At 41.7% G+C, this 25,184-nt stretch overlaps 1 protein-coding gene across 4 annotated transcripts in view; it reads right to left on the bottom strand.

The window, feature by feature from the left end:
- Positions 1 to 1,153: 1,153 nt before the first annotated feature.
- ADGRA3 (adhesion G protein-coupled receptor A3) overlaps positions 1,154 to 25,184 on the bottom strand; it is a 134,231-nt gene continuing 110,200 nt past the window's right edge. For all 4 annotated transcript variants that reach the window (XM_030314113.1, XM_030314114.1, XM_030314116.1 and 1 more), the window contains 5 exons: positions 17,197 to 17,321; positions 15,995 to 16,118; positions 6,466 to 6,611; positions 2,866 to 2,961; positions 1,154 to 2,726 (listed from right to left, as the gene is read on the bottom strand). In XM_030314113.1, coding sequence (XP_030169973.1) covers positions 1,484 to 2,726; positions 2,866 to 2,961; positions 6,466 to 6,611; positions 15,995 to 16,118; positions 17,197 to 17,321 — 1,734 coding nt within the window. In that variant the 3' untranslated portion in view covers positions 1,154 to 1,483. The remainder of the gene's footprint in view (positions 2,727 to 2,865; positions 2,962 to 6,465; positions 6,612 to 15,994; positions 16,119 to 17,196; positions 17,322 to 25,184) is intronic.

The raw sequence follows: 25,184 nt of genomic DNA, 5'->3' as shown, positions 1-25,184 counted from the left end.
GATCTTGCCATTTGCAACAACATGGAAAGAGCTACAGAGTATAATGCTAAGTGAAATAGTCAGAGAAATGACTATGGTTACCAGAGGGGAGGTTGGTGGGGGGATGGTTAAAGTAGGTGAAGGGGAGTAAGAACACACTTATCATTATGAGCACTGAGTAATGTATACTAATGTAAACTAATACAACACGGCACATGAACTATGCTGAAATTAACATTCTTTAAAATAATGCAACACATTAAATAACTTAAAAAAAAAAAAAAAAAAAGAGTTCCAGGAATGGACTCCATTGAGACTAAGGACCAGAGATGGTTAAGCACCGCAGTGCATCAATGACCAAGGGGAACATTTGGATCAGAGCAGCTTTTGCCCTCAGAATGTAATTTAAAGATCAGTACCTGAGGAACTTTATCTGAGAACAAAGTAACAGCCAACAGAACAGCCAATACTGTAGAACTCAGAGTAAGTGAATGTGAACCTGACTTATATGGTTGTACTTCATTTACATTCAAGGATAATGTATGTGCTGGGGGGTGGGGGGGGGGGAAGGAATGATTAAGAAAATTAAACCTAAATATAAATCACTGAAAAGCCACAAAAGTGACAAAACAATATTAAGAGGACCAAAGTGATAAGGCAAAGTAATTCAATTTAGAGAGAGCTTTTGAGGCATTTCCATTTCAAAAAAAAAAAAAAAATTCCGTGAGATCTTTTTACAAACTTGTAGCATTTAAAACTGTATTTATAAAATACATCAATCCAAACAAGCTTTGATTTATATGTCATAATCAGTGGAGTTAATTATGTAAGAGTCTGCTAATTGATTTACATAGAATTCTCATTAAAATATCCCCATGTATAAACATAATTAAAATAGAACTACATGCTTCTATTATAAAATACAAAAATGTATGGGGCACATGGGTGGCTCAGTTGGTTAAGCATCTGACTTCAGCTCAGGTCATGATCTCACGGTCTAGGAGTTTGAGCCCAAGTCGGGCTCTGTGCTGACAGCTCAGAGCCTGGAGCCTGCTTCAGATTCTGTGTCTCCCTCCCTTTCTGCCCCTCCCCCACTTGTGCTCACACGTGCTCTCTCTCTCTCTCTCTCTCTCTCAAAAACAAACAGTAAAAAAAAAAAAAATGTGAGACTGAAACAATGACAAACACCTATTTATTATATTAAATACAAGCCTGAAATGTTAAGTAGATACACAGATTCCAAGAAATTACATTTCAGATGCTCAAAGTCCTGCTGGTGCTTTGACAATGAAAACGATGCTTTAGAGGGTTTTTCTTTTTAATTCATAAAAAAAGCAACAATCGGGGGATATAAAATAAGACCCCAAACTTCAAAGTTTATTCAAAATTGTTTTGAATCCCTAAGGTGGCTGCAAACAGTCTGTTTTTACACAGTACTGGCTTCAAGGAATGTGGACAACACGGTCTGTAGGGATTTGTGCCCAGGAAGCCCACCGCCGCTACCCTACACAGTAGTCTCGTGTTTCCATAGCCCAGTCCTGACGTTGCCGGTGCTATCTGTACCCAGCAAGGGGCCCTCCTGCCCACTGCTTTTGATTGGTCCATTCTGGATGGCCAAGTTGAGTCCATAAGACTTCTGCTGACTTTCAAGCTCAACTACAATTGGCTTCCTTAAGGCATCTTTTTTACTACTATTTGAAATAGGCTTTTCAAAATTTCTGCTGCTCTTGGGAAGCGTGCTACAGCCGTCGCTGCTATCGGGTTGGGGTGGGTTGTACTGTCTCTCTCTGTAGGCTAAATAAGCCCTTCGACTCCTCGAGTGTCCTTCATTGTTGCCCGGCCGGCTTTTAGGTAAGCCGTTCTGCACGCTGCCTTCCACGCTGGTTGGGACGTCATAGGCATACTCTCTTAGGACGGTGAGTCTGCTTGCCCGGTGTCCTTTACTTCTGTTTTTATGATGGCGGCTTGGGTGCACATTTGTTCGACACTGAACTTCTAAAGGTGCCACATGCATTTTGATATCATTGTCCATTGAATGTTCCGTCAGACTATTATCAAGCTGAGGTGTGGAGTTCAAAGGCAGGGAATTGGTATGGCACTGAGCCGCCGCAGCCTGCAAGTTGGTTAACTTGCAGCCCTGGGAGGAATTTTTGAAGCTCGATGTACTCTTGTTTGTGCATGAAGATTCTGCACTACTGTTGGTGCACTTAGGCGCCTCTCCGTTCGCGCCACTGGAGCTGGGGGGCTGTACATTAACCTGCACGGAGTATGAGCTCCGGCCGGGGCAGCAGGTCATGATCCACGCAAGTCTAACATCCTCCCTATTGACGCAGTGGTGAACCACGATGAATGCGCTGAGACTCAAACACGTGGCTCCAAAAAAGAAGCTGAACACCAAGTCCAAAGGGTAATACAAGGAAACAGCCAAGGCCCCAAACATCCACAGGGCGACATATAAGAGCAAGGTAAGACTGGCCCCCAAAAGTTGAGAATGAAAAGTGTGCTCATTTTCCAACGCTGACGTCGAAATCAGAGACAGAGACAGGGAATCCTGATGGTTGACTTCGCCATTTTCATTGGCCGCCAGCCTCTGCTGCTCCTCCGTGGGCTCCTTCAGCTCATATTTGCGCTCAGGGTGTCTTTTCAACTGAATAAATATGCTCAGGAAGTACATACAGTTCACAAATGTGATGAAGCTGGCAGGCCCGTAGAAGGCTCCCAAGGAGGGTTCCCACGCCATCCAGCAACTAGGAAAGAAAATGGGAAACCAGTTCAGATGCTGCATGGCAACCAACTGTTCCAGGAACTGCAACAGAGTCAGGGCCTGGGAAAGCATTAAAAGAGAAGCAACTGGGGTCAGGTACGCAGAGAACACAAAACACTCACTAGGGTGCATGTGGCCGACTGCCGTAATTCTTGATGTTCGCGGCCGCTGTTATACCACAAACTATGATGGGTATGCCACCGCCGATCAGGTAGAATCTGGAAGGAGGGACAACGTGAATGTCAGCTCATCATTCCCATTGATTAAGGTACACACATCCCAGTATCTCGGTACTGCAATAGTCCTTCCTCAATGATTAATTATTATTCCTATTCCAATAATAAACTGGAGGTTAACTTTTGGAGGCTGCTTTGTTAACAATAACTTTTTAAAAAATTTTTAAATTTGTGTTTGGATAGTTTTTGAGTAGGCTACCACGTTTCCACTTGAGGAAAGCTGATCAGCTTCTGCCACCCTGTGGACAGGAAGAGATACTGCAGGTAGGGTTTTACTCTTTCCACAGGAATTCAGCAGGCAAACCAGTAAGTCAGTCCATTACAAAATGGACTTTAAGGTCTCACTATGCCATACAGTTCACACAAAATATGTAATAATATTAACTACTGATTAATGTCTGCCTATGCCTGCGTGTTGCAGGCCACCTCACTGCTGTGTATGCTTATCCCTAGTCACTGAGGCAAGGAAGGTGCCCCATCTCAGCCTCACACAGTGCCCAGGCCCTTCCTGACCTCCTTCCCATGGACTCACTGGGGACAGCAAGAAAAAGGATCGTACAGTAGGAACTGAGGGAGACAGAGTGGTGGTGAGTCCTACCAAGAGAAACTTCTTTTCTTGACCAGAGCTTCTTTGAGCTCCCTGATTAGAGAAAACAGGAACTTTGTGCCCTGGCCGCATCCTGCTGGGTACAGTCAGAATCTTAACTCTGCATCTGCCAATTCTAGAGACACAGCCCCATTCCTGAGCTGGCTGGATAAAGGCAGTGCAGTAAAGCCTTGGATTGTGAGTAACCTGCTCTGTGAGTGTTCCACAAGATGAATAAACATTTCTAATAAATTTTAAATTGATAAACAAGTGATGTCTTGCAATACGAGTAGTCTGTGATGCCGAATGTCACATGATCACAAATGAGCCAATGGTTCTCTCTCTCTTGCTGGGGAATTGTGGGTGATCATCTCCCATGCTCAGATGCTCGGTCTCAGGCTGCTGTGTTTGGCAGAGATCAGTGATTTTGCAGAACATCAGAAAGTACCCACAACAGGCCCAGTGTATTTTTTGTCATTTCAAAGCACTTACAGACAGTACTTTGCTTTTCCGTACAAGACTAAACTTAGGAATACTTTGTTTCATTCTAAGTCAAGCTGCTTGCAGATATAGACCCCTTCCTCTGCTGCCTTATGGCCAGTTACATTAAATACAGTACATAACAAAAGTTTATTAATATTGTACTGTAGTCAACATCTGTTAGTGATAGTGAAAGTCGTCTGACACAATAACCCTCCTCTGGCTTGTCTCCCTCACACCAGCCACGAAGGTTTTCAAGGGAAAGTTCAGGTTATTTTTCTTTATATTTTGTATTTTATTATTTTGGATTATATTGCAGTAATGTAATCACTTTTATATGACTATTTTTGGGTTGTGGAACAAATCATCTGAGTTTCCATTATTTCTTATGGGGAAATTCGCTTTGATATACAAGTGCTTTGGATTACAAGCATGCTTCCATAATGAATTATGCTCGCAAACCAAGGTTTTACTGTATTCAAAACTTTTACTTAACACTTGGGGTTATTATTTATTTTCTCAGAACCTAACAATAGGAAGGAATAGCTCTGAAGGATGGGATCCCTAAATCTCTTCATCAAACACCATCTCTCAGCTCTTTTAACCCAAGTGACAGAGGTGCCAACTCGCATCCTGTAACCTGACTCTGGTCAAGCACTCCTGTTTGTCCCTTCATCGTCCAGGGAACCATTCACTCTCTGAATCTTTTATGTTCTCAGGCATTCTCTTTCAGTTCTTCCCTTTACTTGCTATGGCCCATTTATTAAATATCAACATGGCCCTTGGGGCGCCTGGGTGGCTCAGTCGGTTGAGCGTCTGACTTTGACTCGGGTCATGATCTTGCGGTCTGTGAGTTCGAGCCCCACATCAGGCTCTGTGCTGACAGCTCACGGCCTGGAACCTGCTTCCGATTCTGTGCCTCCCTCTCTCTCTGCTCCTCCCCTGCTCACACTCTGTCTCTCTCTCAAAAATAAATAAAGGTTAAAAAAAAAATTAAAAAAAAAATCAACATGGCCCCAGGACCATTTTTTAACCAACTTCTCCCTGGGGGATTTGGTTCATTATCCTTGTCTTCAATCACCACACATGGAAAATGTCTCCTGTCCTGTCTGTAAAATGCCTAGCACGTCTTCCCTACTGAGTACCAGGTTTCCAAAAATGTACACTTCTCACAAAAAGTACTAGTGAGCCTGCCTCCCCTGTGCTTGCCTGCCCCGCCCCCATTCTACATTTCCTATATTATTTTCTCAGTTGACAGAAGCACCATGTGCCAAACTAAACTAGAGCAATTTGTAACCATCTTGGAATTCTCTCCCTCCCACACATTTTAAATCCAGTTGGCCATCAACCCTAGAGAAGTTGCCTCAACTGTCTTCAACACACACACCCTCTCTTCTCCATGATGCTGTTCTGGTTTCAGTCCTCATGGGGACCACCCTAATGACCTCAGCAGAATTCCTTACTCTCAGGCTCTCCAATTTTTACTCTATATTAATGCAAAGCTGTCCTTCTAAAAAGATAACCAGTCAGGCCACTCCCTTAGGTAAGTCTTCAATGGCTGCCCACATTTTAACAAGGCTTCCAAAGGCCTGAAGCGGAACTTTCACTCGGAATTCTGGCAACTCTCCACCACGTACCGTAGGTTCCCGCCAAACTGCATTTCTTGAAATTTCCTCAGCTCACTCACCACATAATCCTGTATCTGGAGTGTCCCCTCTCCCCTTTGCTCTAATCCCTAATGAAGGATCATCACTAATGGTCAATACTTCCTAACACCATCCCCCCAAATTAATGGTGCCTTTGTTTGCACTTTCAAAAGACCGTATCTCCACTGTGTAACGTTCTTACACAGCCTGCAGCTGGTTCTTTACGGTCTCCTCACACAGACTGTAAACCCCTCAAAGGCAGGACAGCTTAAGTCTCTGGTCCTGTGCCAAGTACACAGCCAGCATTCAGTAAACTCAATCACCATTGGTCAATTTTTACTCATCCAGCATGATAATCCATTATTTTCTTCTTATAATTGTGAAGAAAGGTGTAACTCCAAAACTATGTTGTCCTTTGTAGGGAATCATTAAATTGAAACACACTTACGTAGGTTAAAAATCTCTGACATGGCCTCAAGGAAATAAAAACAGTTAACGTTTTCTTAGAGCCGATTAGATGCGCTTCACACATTACGGCACTTATTTTTTCCCGCTTTGTAGATCAGAGAGGAAGGCACGGGGAGGGTACAACCTCAAGAAGGGCTTCCAGCTGGACGGCTGTGCAGCCAGTGCCCAAACCCAGGAAGCCCGGCTTCCAAGTCCATTAGGGACTCCCCAAAACTTACTCAGAATTGTTTTGTTATGATGAAGCTTCAGCTAAACTGATGTTTCATGAACATTTACTATAAAACAGTGAACAAAGATACCAAATACCTGAGCATTGGTCTTGGTGGAGGTGGTAGTTCATCAGGATCCTGGCATCTTTTAGCCTTTCTAGTGACTTGTTTGTAGATATTTCGAGCCGTCACTCCCACCCATAGTACTGTAGCAAGAGTGGAATAATGAAGAATTATTCCAATCTAGAAAGAAGATTGAAGACTATATGTAAGCTAAAAGGAAAAAAAAAATTCCCCAGTAGTAGCTGCCACCAAGGTGTACCAAAAATAACTGGTAAGTAACTTCCAAAAATATGATTCAAAACCAGTATGACAGTATCTTCTAAAGATCAGTTCCTCTAACCATGAATCAAACAGAGGACCCTAACAGACATGTGACAGAGGGTTATGTCCCCTAACAGACAAACCAACATTTGGATCTCGGAGGCCCACACACTACGTACAATTTATACCCAAGAAAACCCTTCATACACCACAGAATTGGCTTTTCAATATCTTTAAACCAAAGGTGTGTGTGTCAGGGATGCAATGTCATAAATTAGAGTTCAGTTTCAAAGGCCCGTTTTAAGGAAGAATGTAGAAGGCAAGGGTAACCAGAGAGTGAAAGTCACAATACACAGAGAATAAGCTTTAGTGTGACAGAACGGAGTTGTTCTAATTCAGAAGTATTTACTATATACGGTAACGGTAAGACAGCAAGGTAATACACTGGTGGTTAAGAGGGTGAGGTCTAGAATCAACAACTTCTGCCTGGTTTTAAAACCAGGATCCACCCCTTACCTGCTATGATACCTTAGCAGAGTCACATAACATCTCAAACATTGGTTTCTTCGTTGGTAAACGGAGAGAGATATGAAAGTAGTGGGAGACTAACTAAGAGAGCCTACGTAAAGCATTTTGCACATTGCCTGGCATATGGTAAGTAATCAAGAAAAATGGTATCTGTATTTTAATTATGACTATTAAGAGTGTGCTTTTAAGTAAATAATGTCACCTCTCTAAATTAATTTTCCTCATTTGAAGAGTGGGAAGATTATCAATAACCATCTCTAGCAATTTTGTGGGGACTATATGGTTACAATATTTAAGACACAATAGGTACCCATTTAAGAGCAGGTTAACTGTAGCACATGTAATGGTCACACTAATTAAGTTTCTTCCCTCAGAGGGGTGATGGAGGGTATGTTTACCATGTGACTTGAGCGTGAAGCAACTCTAGTTGAAGATCAAATTCTAGGTGAGGCTATGTACTGGGGCTAAGACAGGCTTAAAATCCATTTTAAGAAAAATAAGTGTGTCACTGGGGCATCAAGGACATAATTCAGCTTTCTTGTCTAACTACCATATTTTAATGTTTCCTTTTTAAACAATTATCACAGGTAACATCCTATTAATGAAAGTCTTCAAGAAAAATTTTTTCATTCTAAAAAGATGGCTCTCCGATCTCAAGAGAATCGATCTGACTGCCATCACCAAACCTGCGTCCTTACACTGACTTGGGACGGGCCGGCAGGCTGGATCCAGCTTGGCCAAATGAGAAAACTCAGATTGATTTTCTTTGTAAGGAGAAGAGTGGCTCCTTGGCTTCCATTAGTTTTACTGACTGTACTGTAAAAGCAAAATTTACAGAGGAAAGTGGAACAAAAAGCAGAAAATAAACCTTAAGCTATCTGGAGTCACACCAAATACTAGACGTAAAAATAGTATAAATGAATTTGGTACACAGACGCCAAAACATTCAAGACAAATCACAATGGTAGGCTTTACGAGTGATGCTGAGGTCAGAAGAATGAGACTGAGCTGTGAAGTAAGTTTAAAAAATAGGAGTAAAAATGTTTTCAACATAGGAGGTGCAGGATGGAGCATTTTCTTGTTTTAGATCCAAGAGGGAAAACTCAACCTTTAGATTTTGAAGTGTTTTCTACGGCATTTCAAAATTTCCAGAAGTATTCATGCTTGAAATTACCGAAGCCTTCAGTCAAATATTACCAATAGCAGAATTTTAGGAGCCTGATGTCTCCTAGTAACCATCATGGAAGCAAATCCCCTGATATTCCACAAGAACTGGAATAAAGGAGAGACTGAGAACTGGCAGAGAGGGTATTCCTAGCTTTTGGAATGGGGTACTTCCTACTGTACTCTCTATCAGACCCTTGAAATACAATCTCACTGTCAAATTTCTTCCACATGCGTTAGAAATGCATGTGGAGGGGCACCTGGGTTGCTTAGTTGCTTGAACGTCCAACTTCGGCTCAGATCATGATCTTGTGGTTCCTGAGTTCGAGCCCCATGTCTGGCTCTGTGCTAACAGCTCAGACCCTGGAGCCTGCTTCAGATTCTGTCTCGCTCTCTCTCTGCCCTCCCCCAGCTCACACACACACACACTCTCTCTCTCTCTCTCTCTCAAAAATAAATAAGCATTAAAAAAAATTAGAAATACAAGGGGAAAGTTTGTAAAGTTTGGGAATAAGTAATCTAATTTATAGGGCATGCAAATGATTAGTGAGGTCACCTGATCTCAGGATATCAATTTCCAAAGCTGTAAAATGGATATAAAATAATCATCCTAAAGAGTTGCCCTTTAGGGGAACCTGTGTGGCTCAGTCGGTTAAGCGTCCGACTCCTGATTTCAGCTAGGTCATGATCTCACAGTTTGTGAGTTCGAGCCCCGTGTCAGGCTCTGTGCTGACACTGGAGAGCCTGCTTGGGATCCTCTCTCTTTTCCTCTCTCAAAATAAATAAAAAAATAAAAACTTAAAAAGAAAGAAAAAAAGAGTTGCACTTTATATATAGGCTACCTAACCACACTCACAAACTAGAGACCAAACATTATAACAACCATATTTTTAACCACCAATAAACCTAAGATATTACAGCATGTACAGCAAGTGTGGAAAAGGTTATCTTTAATATTCATATAATAATGTATGAATACATACGAAATAATAATAGTTTCCACTACTGAATGCCTGCTATGTGCCAAAAAACGTATTTAGACAATTTGTACGTGCTTCCATTTATCCTCCTAATGTCCCAACCACACCTGTTGGCTTCCAAGTCCCATGCCACTTCTATTGTGCTGTGTGTCTTCACTGAACAGTAAAGCACAGTGGTGAGGGGGGAGGGCCACCCGAGTCAGAGAGACTGGCATCTGAATCACACCTCTGCCACCTAACAGCCCTTGATTTGGGGCAAGCTGTTTCAAATCCCTACGACTCAATTTCTGTATTGATAAAATAGATGAGTAAGAAGTACCTCCCAGGGTTAACGTGAAAGTTAAGATAACACATTTGCAGTAGTTGGCAAGTCGACTCTCTTAATATTCACTGATTAAATTTCCCCAATGCATTTCACGTGTCATTGCAGAAGAACTCTAGATAAGAGATACAAAAGGACACCAGAGAAGGTCAGCCAGCACTGTGCTTAATAGATTAAATCATGGATGGAATGGTAGAGGAACAAGGGGACTTAGGTAAGATCCAGCCAAATCTTTTCTAAGGAAAACCAGGGAAACCAAGGACAGAAGATTAATTATCAAACAATTATCCGGCAGTGCATCATGACCCAGAACCCAGAACCTTTCCAACTGGGAGTCAACAGCCCTGGCTCCTCTGTCACTCAGCTTCTTATTCTCCTTCGACTCCTTCTGCCAAAGAGAGTAAAAGGCTATAGAATGTACCCACGGTACCCCCTGGAACACAGAGTGGGAAGGACCTGGCTGGTGCCTAGTGGCACCTTGAATAACCTCAACCAATCACTGTGGGGTGGAACCTATATTAGAACCTGTTCTTGCCGCTCATAAAATATATGAGCACTAAAAAGGGAGATAAGAAACATAAAAGTACATCGATCGGGTACACATATCAAACTGCATGTAAGATACGTACACCTTAGGGTTCCGTTTTAGAACCTTAGGGTTTCCGCTGGAGGAACCTTGATGATCATTTAAGTTAATTAGCCGAACCCATTATTGTACAGAAGAAGCATTAAGTCCCTACCAGGTTAAGCGGGTAGTCATACTAGTCATTCTGGCAGACACCGAATTTGAACCTACCTACTAGTGTCCAGAACCCCAGGCCAGTCCTGCACGCCTTCTACCAACCCCCCTGCTCAGCTGGCTCCTGACTGAACTATAGCAACAGCAAAGCAAAACCAGGCATGTCTGAGTCAGAAGCAGCAAGAATGTCTTTCATAGAAGAAGGGGAGAACATTGTAAAAACAGAAGAACTCGACATACGAAAACACTAAAGACTTGCCTTTCCCTTTTTAAAAAATAAATAATTACGTAATGGACCTTCAGTGTAGAGGCCCCGGATACTCCATGCATATTCGTCTCCTTTTCTTTCTAGAAATGGTATAAAATGTCATTCAGGGCAACGAAAGGCAGTCATCTTCACAAAGGCCTCTTTCTATTCATCTCCTTAGCGAAATAAATGTGTCTGCTTTGTGAAAACAATGAATATTTTTAGACAAAAGGGAGACTACCACTACCACCTGGCACGCTCCTAACAGCCCATGCTCAGGATGGCCCCAGGGTTGAATGTTTTCTACTATTTGTAAACAAAGGCCTTTTTCTGTTCGTTCACCCAGTAAGTACTTGCTAAGCATCTAGTATCACCTACTCTGGGTCAGGTCCTGGGCCGATCTGTGGATAAACACGGGTGAATCAAATCCAGGGGATTCCTGCCCCTGCAGAGCATCGAGTCCAGAGTCAGTAAACAGGTAAACACCAGCCGACTGCAGTTTCGGAGGCATGATGGAAATGTAATAAGTACCGTATGATAATGAGAGGAGGGGAGGGGAGGGACGGTATCTCTCAAACATTAACAGTAAAACTGAGGCCTCCAAACAAGATGAAGAGAAATCAGAAGCGGGGAAGGACTGAGAAAACAGGAGACTATCTTCTGTGCATGGATTCAGTTGACCCAAGTCCCATTATCTGACCTGGCGTAGGCTCCAATCAGGTTTGTTTCTCAATGTATACTAATGGCCTACAACAGAAACATTCTGCACAGCTGAGAGGTGATTTTGTCACACTAGTGACAGCAGTAATAATAGCTACTATCTACGAGCACCTTCTGTATACCAGGTACTCCTGAGTTCCTTAATCCTCTCCATGATTCTTATACACACTCCTATTGTCAGTTGGAGGTCAGCTCTACAATACTAGATTAATTGCCAGCCTTAGGTTCAAGACACATTCTAATGACGAGACCAAGCATGGCCTGCTTTTATTTAATTAGTTACTGTTTGCAAGCATCTAGGAATCTTGATCAAAAGGTGAGACCTTGATCAAAACCTGTTATCAAATAATATAATCCCCTTCACCCCAGGTAACCACCCTATACCTTATGTTTACCATCTCTTTGCCTTCCTTCCTCAGCTTTACCACATCTACACATTTCCATTAAAAGCGAGCTGTTCCCATATTACTTTTTTCTTTACAAAAAAAGACGGCGGGGTGGATGTAATTTATGGGACTTAATTTTTTCACGTATGTTCCTAAGACTTACCCATATTGTTACACATTGTTGTAATTCATTAGTTCTGACTGCTGTATGATATCACAGTTTATTCATCCGCTCTCTCACCGATGGGCATTTGGGTTGCGTCCAGGTTTTTTCTATTGTGCACAGCGCTGCTATGAATATTCATGTGCATGCGTATACTCCTACACATGTACGTACACACGCGCACGTGCGCCTGTTGCCTACGGGCAAGCTCACTCTCTGATTCCAGGAGTGGGGCTGCTGGGTCTCAAGGTGTGTGCATGTTTAACTTCAGATGGCAAAGCCTCCCCAAATCATCCACTTACATTCCCACCCACTATGTATAAAACATGTGGACCCACATGTTCTTCATGACCCGGCAGTGTCAGGCTTGATTTCTGCTGACGGAAAAGGCATAAATATTACCGCATTGTCTTAATTTGCATCTCCATGACCACCCATGCTGCTGAGTACCTCTTCCCGTGTATACGGACTCCCTCAGTGTATACATTTTCCTCTATGAAAAGCCTGTCCACTCTCACCACTTTTTCTACTGGGTCGGTTGGGACATTCTCATTGATTACAGTTTTTAATGTATTTTTTATCCTAATGTTCTTTTGGTGGTATGTATTAAGAAGAATGTCTTCCAGGTCTCCTAGGATTTCACTCATCTGGAATTTGAGAAACTCACCAGATGATCATAGATGAAGGGAGGGAAAAATAAGATAAAAACAGAGAGGGAGGCAAACTATAAGAGACTCTTAAATAGAACAAACTGAGGGTTGATGGGGGGGGTGGAGGCCAGGGGAGAGGGGAAAATGGGAAAAATAAGATAAAAACAGAGAGGGAGGCAAACCATAAGAGACTCTTAAATAGAACAAACTGAGGGTTGATGGGGGGGGGGGGGGGGAGGCCAGGGGAGAGGGGAAAATGGGAAAAATAAGATAAAAACAGACAGGGAGGCAAACCATAAGAGACTCTTAAATAGAACAAACTGAGGGTTGATGGGGGGGGGTGGAGGCCAGGGGAGAGGGGAAAATGGGTGATGGGCATTAAAGAAAGCACTTGTTGGGATGAGTACTGGGTGTTGTATGTAAGTGATGAATCACGGGAATCTACTCCTGAGGTCAAGACTAGACTGTATGTTAACCGAATTGAGAGTAAAAAATAAATAAATAAAAAGAACAAACAAAAAAAGGAACAGCGTCTTCCAATTTGTTAGCTTGTCCTTCCACTTTCATTAAGGAATCTTAATTGACAAAAGCTCTTATTTTTAATTCAGTTACAATTATCTCTCTTCTAGTCAATGCCTTTAGTGTCATAATTAAGAAATCCCTTATCCCAAGAATGGTGATATTTCCTACTATGAATTTTAGCATTTTGGCTTGGCCATGTTAGTTTTTAATCCACCCAGAATTGACATTTTTTTTTTATAAGGCACAACTGTAATGTTTTTCCACCAGCTCCTTTTTATTTTACTGCAGAGAGGTCTCTCTTTCCCTAACTGATGAGGCGTGCAGCCTCAGTCTCACACCAAAGTTCCACATGGGTCTGCCTTGGGGTCTCCCTTCTGCTTGCACTGGTCTGTGTCCTTCTCCCCACACCAAATGCCTCGGTGTTCATGACAAGAGCCTCACAAGCTCTGATGATCAGAAGGGCAGTCTTCTTGCTCTACTCTTCCCGTGCAGAAAAGTCCTGACTATCTTTATCTTCGGTCCTTTGCTTTTAATGTAGATTTAAAAACCATCTTACTGAGTTTCGTAAAAAAAATTATTTAATGTATATATTAATTTCAGAGGAACCACCACTTTTCTGATATTAAAACTTCCTCTCCTTCAGCCTAGTATATCTTTCCATTTACTTAGGTCTTCTTTTTTTTTTTTTTTTTTTTTTAATTTTTCAACGTTTTTTATTTATTTATTTTTTTTGGGACAGAGAGAAACAGAGCATGAACGGGGGAGGGGCAGAGAGAGAGGGAGACACAGAATCGGAAACAGGCTCCAGGCTCCGAGCCATCAGCCCAGAGCCTGACGCGGGGCTCGAACTCACAGACCGCAAGATCGTGACCTGGCTGAAGTCGGATGCTTAACCGACTGCGCCACCCAGGCGCCCCACTTAGGTCTTCTTTTAATACTTTATTACAATTTTGCCTGTAAATCGCGAACATCTTTCATTATTTCTTGGTACCTGATGTTCTCCGATGCCACATAAATGGCACCTTCACATTAATTATGTTTTCTCAGAGTTCTATTTCTGCAAGCTAGCATCAAACTCCTGTATGTTCCCCCTTGGCTAAACCTTCCCATTACTTCAAATAATTTATCTGTGAATTACTGTAGGATTTTTCATATATAAATAATCACATAATCTGGTAACTCAATTATTATCCTCAATTTATGGGTGAGAAAACTAACACACAGAAAAGCTAAACACTGAAATCACAGGATCTTAAAGAGACATCTGCACCCCCCATGTTCACTGTAACATTATTCACAACAGCCAAGAGATGGAAATAACTTACATGTCCATCAACTGGTGAATGGATAAAGAAAATGTGGTGCGTCCATACAATGGAATACTATTCAGCCATAAAAAGGAAGGAAATCCTATCCCATGCTACAACACGCATGAACCTCACTGAAGGACTTTACACGAAGTGAAACGAGCCAGTCAGTTGCCGAAGGACAAATACTGCATGAGTCCATTTGGATGAGGTATCTAAGTGGTCAAGCTCATAAGAGGCAGAAAGTGAAACAGAGGTGGCCCAGAGCTGGGAGGAGAGGGGAGCAGGAAGTTGCTGTTTATCAGATACAGCATTTTAGTCATGCTAAAACAGGGTTCAGTCATGCAAGATGAAAAAGTTGTAGAAATCTGCTATACAACATTGTACTTATATTTAAACTGTACACTTAAAAGTTTACGAAGAGGGTGTATCTTCTTGTTATATGTTTTTTGCAATTAACAGACAAAGTTAGGGGTGCCTGGGTGGCTTGGTCTGTTAAGCGTCCAACTTTGGCTCAGGTCATGATCTCACAATTTGTGAGTTCAAGCCCCACATCGGGCTCTCTGCTGTCAGGATGGAGCCCACTTCCGATCCTCTGTCCCTTTCTCTCTCTGCCCCTCCCCTGCTTTTGCTCTCTTTCAAAATAAATAAATAAACTTAAAAAAAACAAACGTTAAATAAACTGTCCATCAAAACAGTAAACAGTAAACCTGAGATCCAAATCCAGGCAGTCTGGACTCTTAATTATGATATGGCACCACTTGCTATCATGCATACAGAAAAAAATATGCAAATATAGGAAATACGGAGAATTTTATGTCTATTCATATGTTGAATAATTTTGTTTTTTTTATACTTATCCTACAAGAATACTGTACTAAGCTTACATATAATAATTTACTTATTTGAAGTTACAAGTTGCATATTTTTAAACATGCTTTTTTAATGTTTATTTATATTTTGAGAGAGGGGGGGTGGTGCAGAGAGAGACAGAGACTGAATCTGAAGCAGGCTTCAGGCTGTGAGCTGATGATCCAGCACAGAGCCCGATGGGGGGCTCAAACCCACGAGCCGCGAGATCATGACCTGAGCCGAAATCGGACACCTAACTGACTCAGCCACCCGGGAGCCCCAAAAGTTGAATATTTTTTAAATTTTTCATATTTACCACACCTCACAAGTTTCTGATTTTTATATCTTCCAGTTAAATCTTTTTGAAGTTCCTATTTTTGTCATAAATAGGTGAAATAATTTTTAAAACTCTGTCAGAAAACACACTTTTCTCTTAGCTGAAGTCAGGGTCCTATAATTTTTTTAATAGATGTCTGCTACCATAACAGACATAACAAGTAGCAATGAATTCCCAAGGATAAAGAGACAAGCTCCCTAAGTCATGTGTTCAATTGTGAACGAAGAGTTCAAAACCTGAAATCTGGTAAGTGACACTTGGCTTAACTTTCGTTAAAGAAAAAACAACCTGAAGAAGCATTTTTTCCTTTTACAGTTAATAAAACATGAAATTACTTTCTAATACCAGTATTTTTTTCCCATTCCAGTTTTTCATTCTGACTTACCGCTTGGCAGATACTGGCATTTCTGGTTTGGGTCACTCCTCCCACAAAGACCACACAGGTCAGGAAAATATGAAAGCACAAGTTCACAAGCATATGCCAGCCCTTGAGACTGATCCTAATCAGACTGTTGAAAGAAAGAAACATTAATATTCAGGCTAGTCTATGTGAAGCAGGATACTATGATATTCATCCACAAGTTAGCAATTCCAGCAGCACAAAAGGGCAAATGTAAATGTTTCATGCTTAAACATTTTACTTAGAATACATACACTATCACACACACACAGGATTTGAGACATTTAAGTCAATACAGTGTCTTAACATTCAACTTTATGACCAAAAGAGACAAGTCGTTTATGGGACTACTGCACCCACGAAAGGCTAAACAAATTCTCCATAATAAGAAATATCTGGGCTTCTGTTAGTTATGATGTCTTCTGACGGCGGGATTACTTGTTTGCTTCCTAGAGGTTTCTGCAAGGTGCCAATCCTACTTTTTCTGACCTACTAGGATAACGCGTCTAAATGCCCAGTGCATTTCTTCCTGGCCTTTCATAACAAAATGCTGAAATCTTTCTTTTTTTAACATCAAAATCTCCTTTTGTTTCTTAACTAAATGTCAAGAAATGCCATATATGTCCAGCTTAAAAAGGAAAATACATTCTGGCAAAACCTCTTGTGAAGTGAATTTCTGCTTAGCAAATCCCTCTAGTTCCTACCATAAAATAAAACTTTCTGTAGCTCTGCCTCCAATTAACAGAAACCATATCCCACACTGAAATGCCACAAACTTTTCTTACAAATGCCATCTTTAAAATAAAGAATATCGCAACCTGCAAAAAGTCTTAAAACAGACATGACCACCGCAGTCTGGAGCTGGACGACACGGCTACGGGTAAGAGGCCTCCGGCTCACCTCACCCACGGTTGTCCCCAAGCCTCACCTCCCCGCCTCCAACACATCCCTCCCATGTTCTTTCCCAGATACAAACAGACTGGATGCTATAAAAGATGAATTTACCACCGCATGGACTAATTACTTATGTCTCAAACTGCATGAAATGAAGGAGGCTTGATGAGTTCTCAAGGAACTGCTCTTACTTTGGAAGGATAGCACGGTGTTGAAACTCAGCTTTATCCTCATGCAAGGTGTAAAACACCTTCCAAGTCACAGTCCTCCATTCACCCAGTTCCCCTTCTTACCTGCGATGGTATATGTAACTGACGATGACCGCCAAGAGGCTCAAGAGAAGGATGACAGCGGTGGTATAAACCACAGGGTGCAGAAGACTGGATGCCTGGGTGTAGAGTTCAGATCCCGTCAAATCCTGGGGGGAGAAAAGGAAGGACCATTCTGGGAGCACTGTTCTGGACACGCGGAGATGTTCTCCAGAGACTAAAACACTCTGACCTTTATGACGTCTTCATTTTATTCGAGGACCAATGTTTCATGCTGTTCTCCTCACACCTTACTCTGCCTTTCTGACTCCCACCATGTAAACTACTACGGTGTGTGCACTTAGGCTGTGTGTGTTCGCGTATGTGTGTTTGTGTATACACACACATGCATACATACATACACGCACACACGTACCTTGTTCTACGTCGGCTTTGCAAATCTGCATACTGACTTTGCTACAAGGGTGACAGACAGCAGCAGCCTTGTGATAAGGCACAGCCCAGCAGCACCTCTGAGACAGCCAAGCCCAGACAGACGTTCCCAACCATGTGCAGGCAAGCTTAGCTCCAAGGCCAGCAAACACAAGTGGACTAAACCCCGTGTAAGGCGCTGGGGACACAGGGGTCAGACATGGGTCCTGCCCGTGAAGAAATGCAAGTCACAGGGGAGAGGGATGCACGATCAGATCACAACAACGTCTGAGGACGGTGAAGGCAACACGGTTTTGGGAGCGAAGCGCTCAAAAATCAATACCGTAAAATAACGGCAAATCGCTCATTTGGCTTTTATGATAATCCAGGCACTAGGCCAGCACTCCACACCAAGTTGACTCTATGAGGTACACAAATCACGGGCCCCGTTTTATAGTTTGAACAACTGAGGAGCAGAGAGGTTAAGTTCCGTGAGGATTAGGTCCAAGAGAATGTGGCTGCCAAGTCTGTGTTCTCCAACACGATGCAGACAGTGCCCCCACTACAATGCAAACAGCAGACACATAAGGCTTCTTCCTCGTAAAGGACCAAAACAGGCTGGGAATGCAGCTTCCGTGCCGGCCACAGCCACCATGCCAGACGATAAGGGTTGTAGAAGCCCAAGCTGTAGAGTCACCAGATCCTGTCACCACATGATCCTTCTAGACAGACTCTGGAGGCTACAAAATGACAGCTGGATGCAGGAAGTAGTTCACAGGAAACACATCTTTAATCCGAAGGTGCCGGACACATCCAGAAAAGCTAGATGGAAAAGGGGGCAAATTTTCCCACAGAAGGATGGGAAGCCGACACAATACAATTATGGATCTAAAAAGATCTCAGAACACCTTAACAAGCCCCTCACCGTAACAAATGATGAACAGAGGCTCACGGAGCCTGACAAAAATCACGGTTAATAGGAAACTGGAGATGCAACAAGGGAAATTGAATTCCAGTCTGAGTGTTCCACTATGCTGTGATGAGTCTCAAACCTGCAATTCATCTATTTATTTGACAAACGTTAATTGGGTACCCGCCACGGCCAGGAGCTGCGCCAAACCCCGGGTATTCAGCGAACCGCAGAACACAGTCCCAGCCCTCGAGAGCTGACAGGCTGTAAACTAAGTACCAAAAAGAGAAAATACAAGAGAAGAGTCCTATGGCCACAAAGTCTGAGCAACCAGCCCTTGTGAGATGCCCATGAGATTAGTCAAGAGCACAGGGCCTCAGTGTGTTCACACTTTGCCACTAGTCCAGAATATCAATGGGAAAACTCAAAAACACACTGGGGCAACGAGAGCCAGTTAGATGCTAATAAAAGCACACACGTTTCTTCTTCATTTCTACAGGAAACTACTATTCCAGTGCACGATGAATAACTGAAGATAAGCTTTCAGTAGCCAGGGTTTGGTCTTCAGACTCCTTCCATGCACCACTCATTGTACGTTCCTCTAGGAAATGTTCAGTAACACGTCCCCACTTACGTGCTGGCTACGTGATTCCGGAAGAGTTACCCCACTATACAGTGAAGACACCACCAATCACCTGACAAGGTCTGGGTAGGAGCCGGTGGGGGGCATGCAAACGTGCCATCCATGGGCCTTGTTGAGAGTAACAACACAGGTGGCTGCATAATAGCTAATGAAACTTTGAGGAGCCTGGGTGGCTCAGTCGGTTGGGCGTCCGACTTCAGCTCAGGTCACGATCTCACGGTTCATGAGTTCGAGCCCCGCGTCAGGCTCTGTGCGGACAACTCGGAGCCTGGAGCCTGCTTCAGATTCTGTGTCTCCCTCTCTCTCTGCCCCTCCCCTGCTCATGCTCTCTCTCTGTCTCAAAAATAAATAAAAACATTAAAAAAAAAATTTCTTTTTTTTTAAATAGCTAATGAAACTTCAAACTTCCAATTCAGTTCTCAAAATATACTGTGTATAGTAATTACATTTAAAAGCCAGCACCGCGGAGCCTGGGTGGCTTGCTCGGTTAAGCGTCTGACTCTTGATTTTGGCTCAGGTCACAATCTCACGGTGAGATCAAGCTCTGCGTCGGGCTCTGTGCTGGCAGCATAGAGCCTGGTTGGGAGTCTCTCTCTCTCTGCCCCTCCCCCACCCTCTCTCTCCTCAAATAAACAAACAATATTTTAAATAAAATTTAAAAAATAAAAGCAATTAGTATTTTCAAAAGCCAAGTAAATAAAACACAGTAGATGAAAGAAACTAGAGGCTGAAATAAAGGGCAAAGACTCTTCTAATTCCAAGTTATAGCTAGAGAAAGGCACAGGTGCTACTGTCACCGGTTTCACAGGGCACTGCTTCTATTGGGGCATATTTACGCATCTTGAGAGAGAGAGAGCCGGAGTTGGGGGTGTGACCAGAAAGAAAGGGAAAAAGAGAATCCCAAGCAGGCTCCGCACATCAGCACCGAGCCCGACACAGGGCTCGAACTCACAAACTGCGAGATTGGGATCTGATCTTACAACTTAACCGACTGAACCACCCAGAGGTGCCCTACTGGGGCATTTTTGATGGTCACAACGAACTGACCTGCCCAAATGGAAAAGAACTCCTGCTGAGAGACTGACCAAGGAAAGGGGTAAAGTGCCAGGCAGTAAACAGTTAACTTTAGGCTTTGAGGGCCAAGGGAGAAATTGAGGCTATTCTGCAGGTACTTATGAACCACTTAGTATATAACCATTTAAAAAAAGCAGCTGACTGCTCTGGGCCACCATGATTTACAGATGTCAGGTATAAAGGAAACAAAATAAGGTAAGAAATCCTCCTATCTTGATGGCATTAAAATACAAGAATATAAGACTACTGAGACAACTGAGGAGATTAGGATAGTATAGAAGTTAAATATCTAAAGCAACAAAATACAAATCTGAATTAAAATTATTTTCAGTTATATACATAAGCTTTGTGATACAACAGCAGAAAGATCACTAATACACCGCCCAAATATGACCACCAGGAGGCACCTGCGAGGAGAGAAAAACTCAACATTTGCAAGTGTACATAACAGACCATCAGAGTGATACTGTTCACTCTTTACAGTACAAATTTTAAGAAAATAATGGAGAAAGGAAGTGAAAAGTATAGTTTTTCATAGAAGCTAACTTTGCCAGAGCAGGCAGAAGGTATCCAAACACCTGAAGGTGTTCCAAAAAAAACAAAACAAAAAAAAAAAACAACAACAAAAACCCCACACAAAGATGATGATTAAGGACCCAAATAAAGGGAAGAAGAAGAGTTTTTGAAAATCTTTGTTAACTTGATAAAAATAGATTCATATATTTGCATGTTACTTCTAGCCCAAGACTTACTAAATATAAAATCAGCGGCAGTTTTAAATAATCCATTGTCATTATATTAATAATAAGAGTAATTATAGGGGCACCTGGGTGGCTCAGACAATTAAGCGTCTGACTCTTGGTTTCGGCTCAAGTCATGATCTTTTTGTGAGTTCCAGCCCCACGTCAGGCTCTGCGCTGGCAGGGTGGAGCCTGCTTGGGATTCTCTCTCCCTGTCTGCCCCTCCCCCACTTGTGTTCTCCCTGTCTCCCTCATATAAAAAAATAAAAAAGTATAAGATTAACTATCAATCTGTAATTATGTAAACTCACCATGATCTGAACAATGGAATCAAGTTCAAAGAAAATACCACAGGGTATCCTGTTTGTCAGACTACAAAGAAGTATTAAAAAGCTCACCAAAAATAAAATTTAAAAGCAGCTCTAAAATAAAAAATGAAAAATTAATAAAGGATATGACTTCTATGCTGCTTTTAATTTTTCCCCTACGGAACAAAAAGGAATGTTACGATTTTGCTCCCCCTACCTCACACCATATACAAAGGTCAATTCCAGTCGAAATCATGGACTATATGTAAAAGATAAAAAACATTAAAGCTTCTTAAAGAAAACAAACAGTATCTTCATAATCTTGAGATAGGAAGAGTTTTTTAAAAGAGGAAATAAAAAGCACTAACTATAAAAAGCAAAACTTTAGAAAAATTAAGAAACTCTGTACATAAAAAGACAACATTAAAAGAAAAAGGAAAAAGTCGCTTTTAAAGACTGAGTGCTTGCACCCCTCCCAAATCCATATGTTGAAATCCTAATTCCCAATTTGATGGTATTAGGAGGTGGGGTCTTTGGGAGGTGACTAGGACAGGATCGTGGCCTCATGACTGAGATTAGCACCTTTATAAAAGAGACCACAGACAGCTTCCTTGCCCTTTCCACCATGTGAGACACCATCTATGAACCAACAAGCAGGCCCTCACCAAACACTGAATCTACTGGCACCTTGATCTTGGCCTTCTCGCCTCCAGAACTGTGAGAAATCTGTTGTTTATATAAACAGTACTCTGTTACAACAGCCCAAACTCATTAAGGCATGCATGCCCTGGGAGAAAATACTTTTTTTTTTTAATTTTATTTATTTGAGAGAAAGAGCACATGCACGAGGAGGGGAGGAGCAGAAAGAGAGGGAGAGAGAGAGAGAATCCCAAGCAGGCTCTGTGCTGTCAGCGCAGAGCCTGACACGGGGGTTGATATCACAAACCATGAGGTCATGACCTGAGCCGAAATGAAGAGTTGGACGCTCAACCGACTGAGCCACCCAGGAGCCCCTGGGAGAAGACATTTTAAACACATAAATCCAACAAAGAGCTCCTATTCACAATTCATATCAGCAATTCCTATAAATCATAAGAAAAAAACAGATACCAAACTAAAAATAGGCAAGATTTATATGTAGAATCTTAAAAACAAACAAAGCAATATAAATGAACAAAATACAAACCAACCAACCTCACAGACAGAGATCATTTTTGTGGTTACTGGAGGCAGAGCATGGAAGGAGGGAGGACAGCTGAAGATGGTTAAAAGGTACAAACGTCCAGTTATAAGATAACACTACTGAACAGTATATTTGCAAGCTGCTGAGAGAGTAGAGCTTCAAACTTTCCTTTCTTTCTTTTTTTAGTATCTATATGAGATAACAGATGCTCATTAAGCTTACTGTGGTGATCATTTCATAATATATGGAAGTCTAGTCATGCTGCACACCTTACACAGTGTTGCATGTTAATTATATCTCAATAAAACTGAATGAGAAAAATAAAAGCCAAAGATAATGAAAACAAAGAGGCAAGATTTGAGCAAGAACTTCACAATAAGGGGATACCCAAACTCACAACAAGACAATGGAGAGGTGCTCAGCATCACTAGTCAACAGAGAACGACAAATTAAAACCACAACGATATATCATAATACCCCCACCAAAGGCTAAAATTAAAGACTTAACACTAGCAACCACTGGCAAGGATGTGGAGCAATGAAAACTCTCATTACTGGTGAGACTATAAACCAAAATAACCACTCTGGTCAACTGTATGGCATTAGCTACCAAAGCTAAATATACGGGTATATACAATCCAGTAATCCCACTTCTGAGTGCCTCTGTCTGCCAAAAACCAAGTATGTGAATACTCGTAGCGGCTTGCTTTGAATGCCTGAACCTAGCAACAGCTCAAATGCCCATAAAGAGTAGAACATACAAGTTTTGGTATTTTCCTCCAAAGAACTATGTAGCATAAAAAAGAATACGCTGCTGCCATATGTAAAAACAAAGATGCATTTCATAGATGTAATGATGGGAAAGGCATCAGATATAAATGAGTACATGCTGTAAAATTCCCATTTTATGAAGCTGAAAAGCAGGCAAAACTGATCTATGGTGATAGACATAAGGGGGTGGGGGGATATCTCTTGAGATGATGGTGGGATTAACTAAAAAGAAGCATAGAAGAGCTAACAAGTGCTCGAGCAAAAATCTTGATCTTGATGGTAGCCAAATGTGCATATTCACATAAAAATGTCATTAAGCCAGACACTTCAGATCTATCTGTGCACTCTGCCCAATACCTCCACGGAACACAACTGGTCCCCTTTGATTACCAATCCCACTTTAGAAAATTTATCCTGCAGATTTTCTATTAAATGTGCAAAATAATATTGTGCACGGCAATTACTAGAAACAAAAGGGAGGAATACCTAAATAAATCATGGTAGGGGCATAAATAATATTCAACAGTAAAAAAGAATGAGGAAGATATAGAAAGATTTCTGAAAGGAGATTTAGTAGAGTGATTAAGAACACAGATTTCTGGACTCTGAATTCAAACCTCAATTGCGACACTAACTTTATCAAGTTGGGCGGTGCTTAACCTCGCTATGCCTCAGGTTCTCCATCTGTCAACTGGGGGTAATGATAATAGTATTAGACCTTGTGACTAATACTCTGATGAGTAGCTCTGATGACCAAATAAGTTGATGCACGTAAAGACTTCAGAAGAATGCCCAATACATGAGCACTTAATGAAAATTAGCCACCAGAATCATATCATCCTAAGGTATCATCATAAAGATATCTTTATTATAAGATAAACTGTTCCATGGACATCATCATCATCATCATTAGATACATAGAAAAAAAGCATGGCCTGAAACAACATCTGTAGCATGCAGCCTTCATGTACAAATGGAAGAAAAGAGGACTACCTATTCATTTTGTTTCAACATACATGAACATCTCTTCAACAATAGGAAAGAAACTTTTATTAGTGACAGGTTACCTACTTTGTGCAGAATGACTGTGATGGGGGAGAGGGGTGGAGGTCAAGTTTTCACTCTACGTTAATGTGCAGAAATAATCAAAACATTTGATCTGTGTGAATGTAGAACCTATTTAAGAATTATAAAGAAAAAAAAACCAACGGTGCTAATGTTCACGTTCAGTTATAGAGTAGACAAAGCTGTAGTTTGCTTTCATTCAGCAAGTTTTATACAAACAAAGATTCAAACCTTCACTAGAAAGACGTAAAAACAAATGAGTACTCTTTAGTTTCGTGTATTTCTGTGTGAATACGGTAACAAAAAGGAATCAAGGCACTGAGGTTATTACACATCTTTGTGCCTATCACCGACTAAAGTATTAAGTGCTATGTAAATTGTCTGACCCTACTCATCACCTCCTGGCTATTCAGGTTTTTTTTGTCTCCTACTCACCCCAACTTCTAGGAATCTTCCTGCCTCAATTCCTATTTTTCGGATCATATAATTCCAACAAACCCAATTTCTATGTAAGTTTTTTTCTCTCCCATCAAGACTGAGGATAGACACGATTGGTTACCATAGGACATCTACTAAATCAAACTACGGTATCTATTCTAGATTTGCAAACCAATATATTCTTTCTGTCTCATTTTTTTAAATACAAAGTTATTTAAAACCAGATCAGATGGGGCGCCTGGGTGGCGCAGTCGGTTAAGCGTCCGACTTCAGCCAGGTCACGATCTCGCGGTCCGTGAGTTCGAGCCCCGCGTCAGGCTCTGGGCTGATGGCTCAGAGCCTGGAGCCTGTTTCCGATTCTGTGTCTCCCTCTCTCTCTGCCCCTCCCCCATTCATGCTCTGTCTCTCTCTGTCCCAAAAATAAATAAACGTTGAAAAAAAAAAATTTTTAATAAAAAACCAGATCAGA

The sequence above is a fragment of the Lynx canadensis genome, chromosome B1 (assembly GCF_007474595.2).
Source record: "Lynx canadensis isolate LIC74 chromosome B1, mLynCan4.pri.v2, whole genome shotgun sequence".
Classification (NCBI taxonomy): Eukaryota; Metazoa; Chordata; class Mammalia; order Carnivora; family Felidae; genus Lynx; species Lynx canadensis.
This window is presented reverse-complemented; position numbering and strand designations above follow the sequence as displayed.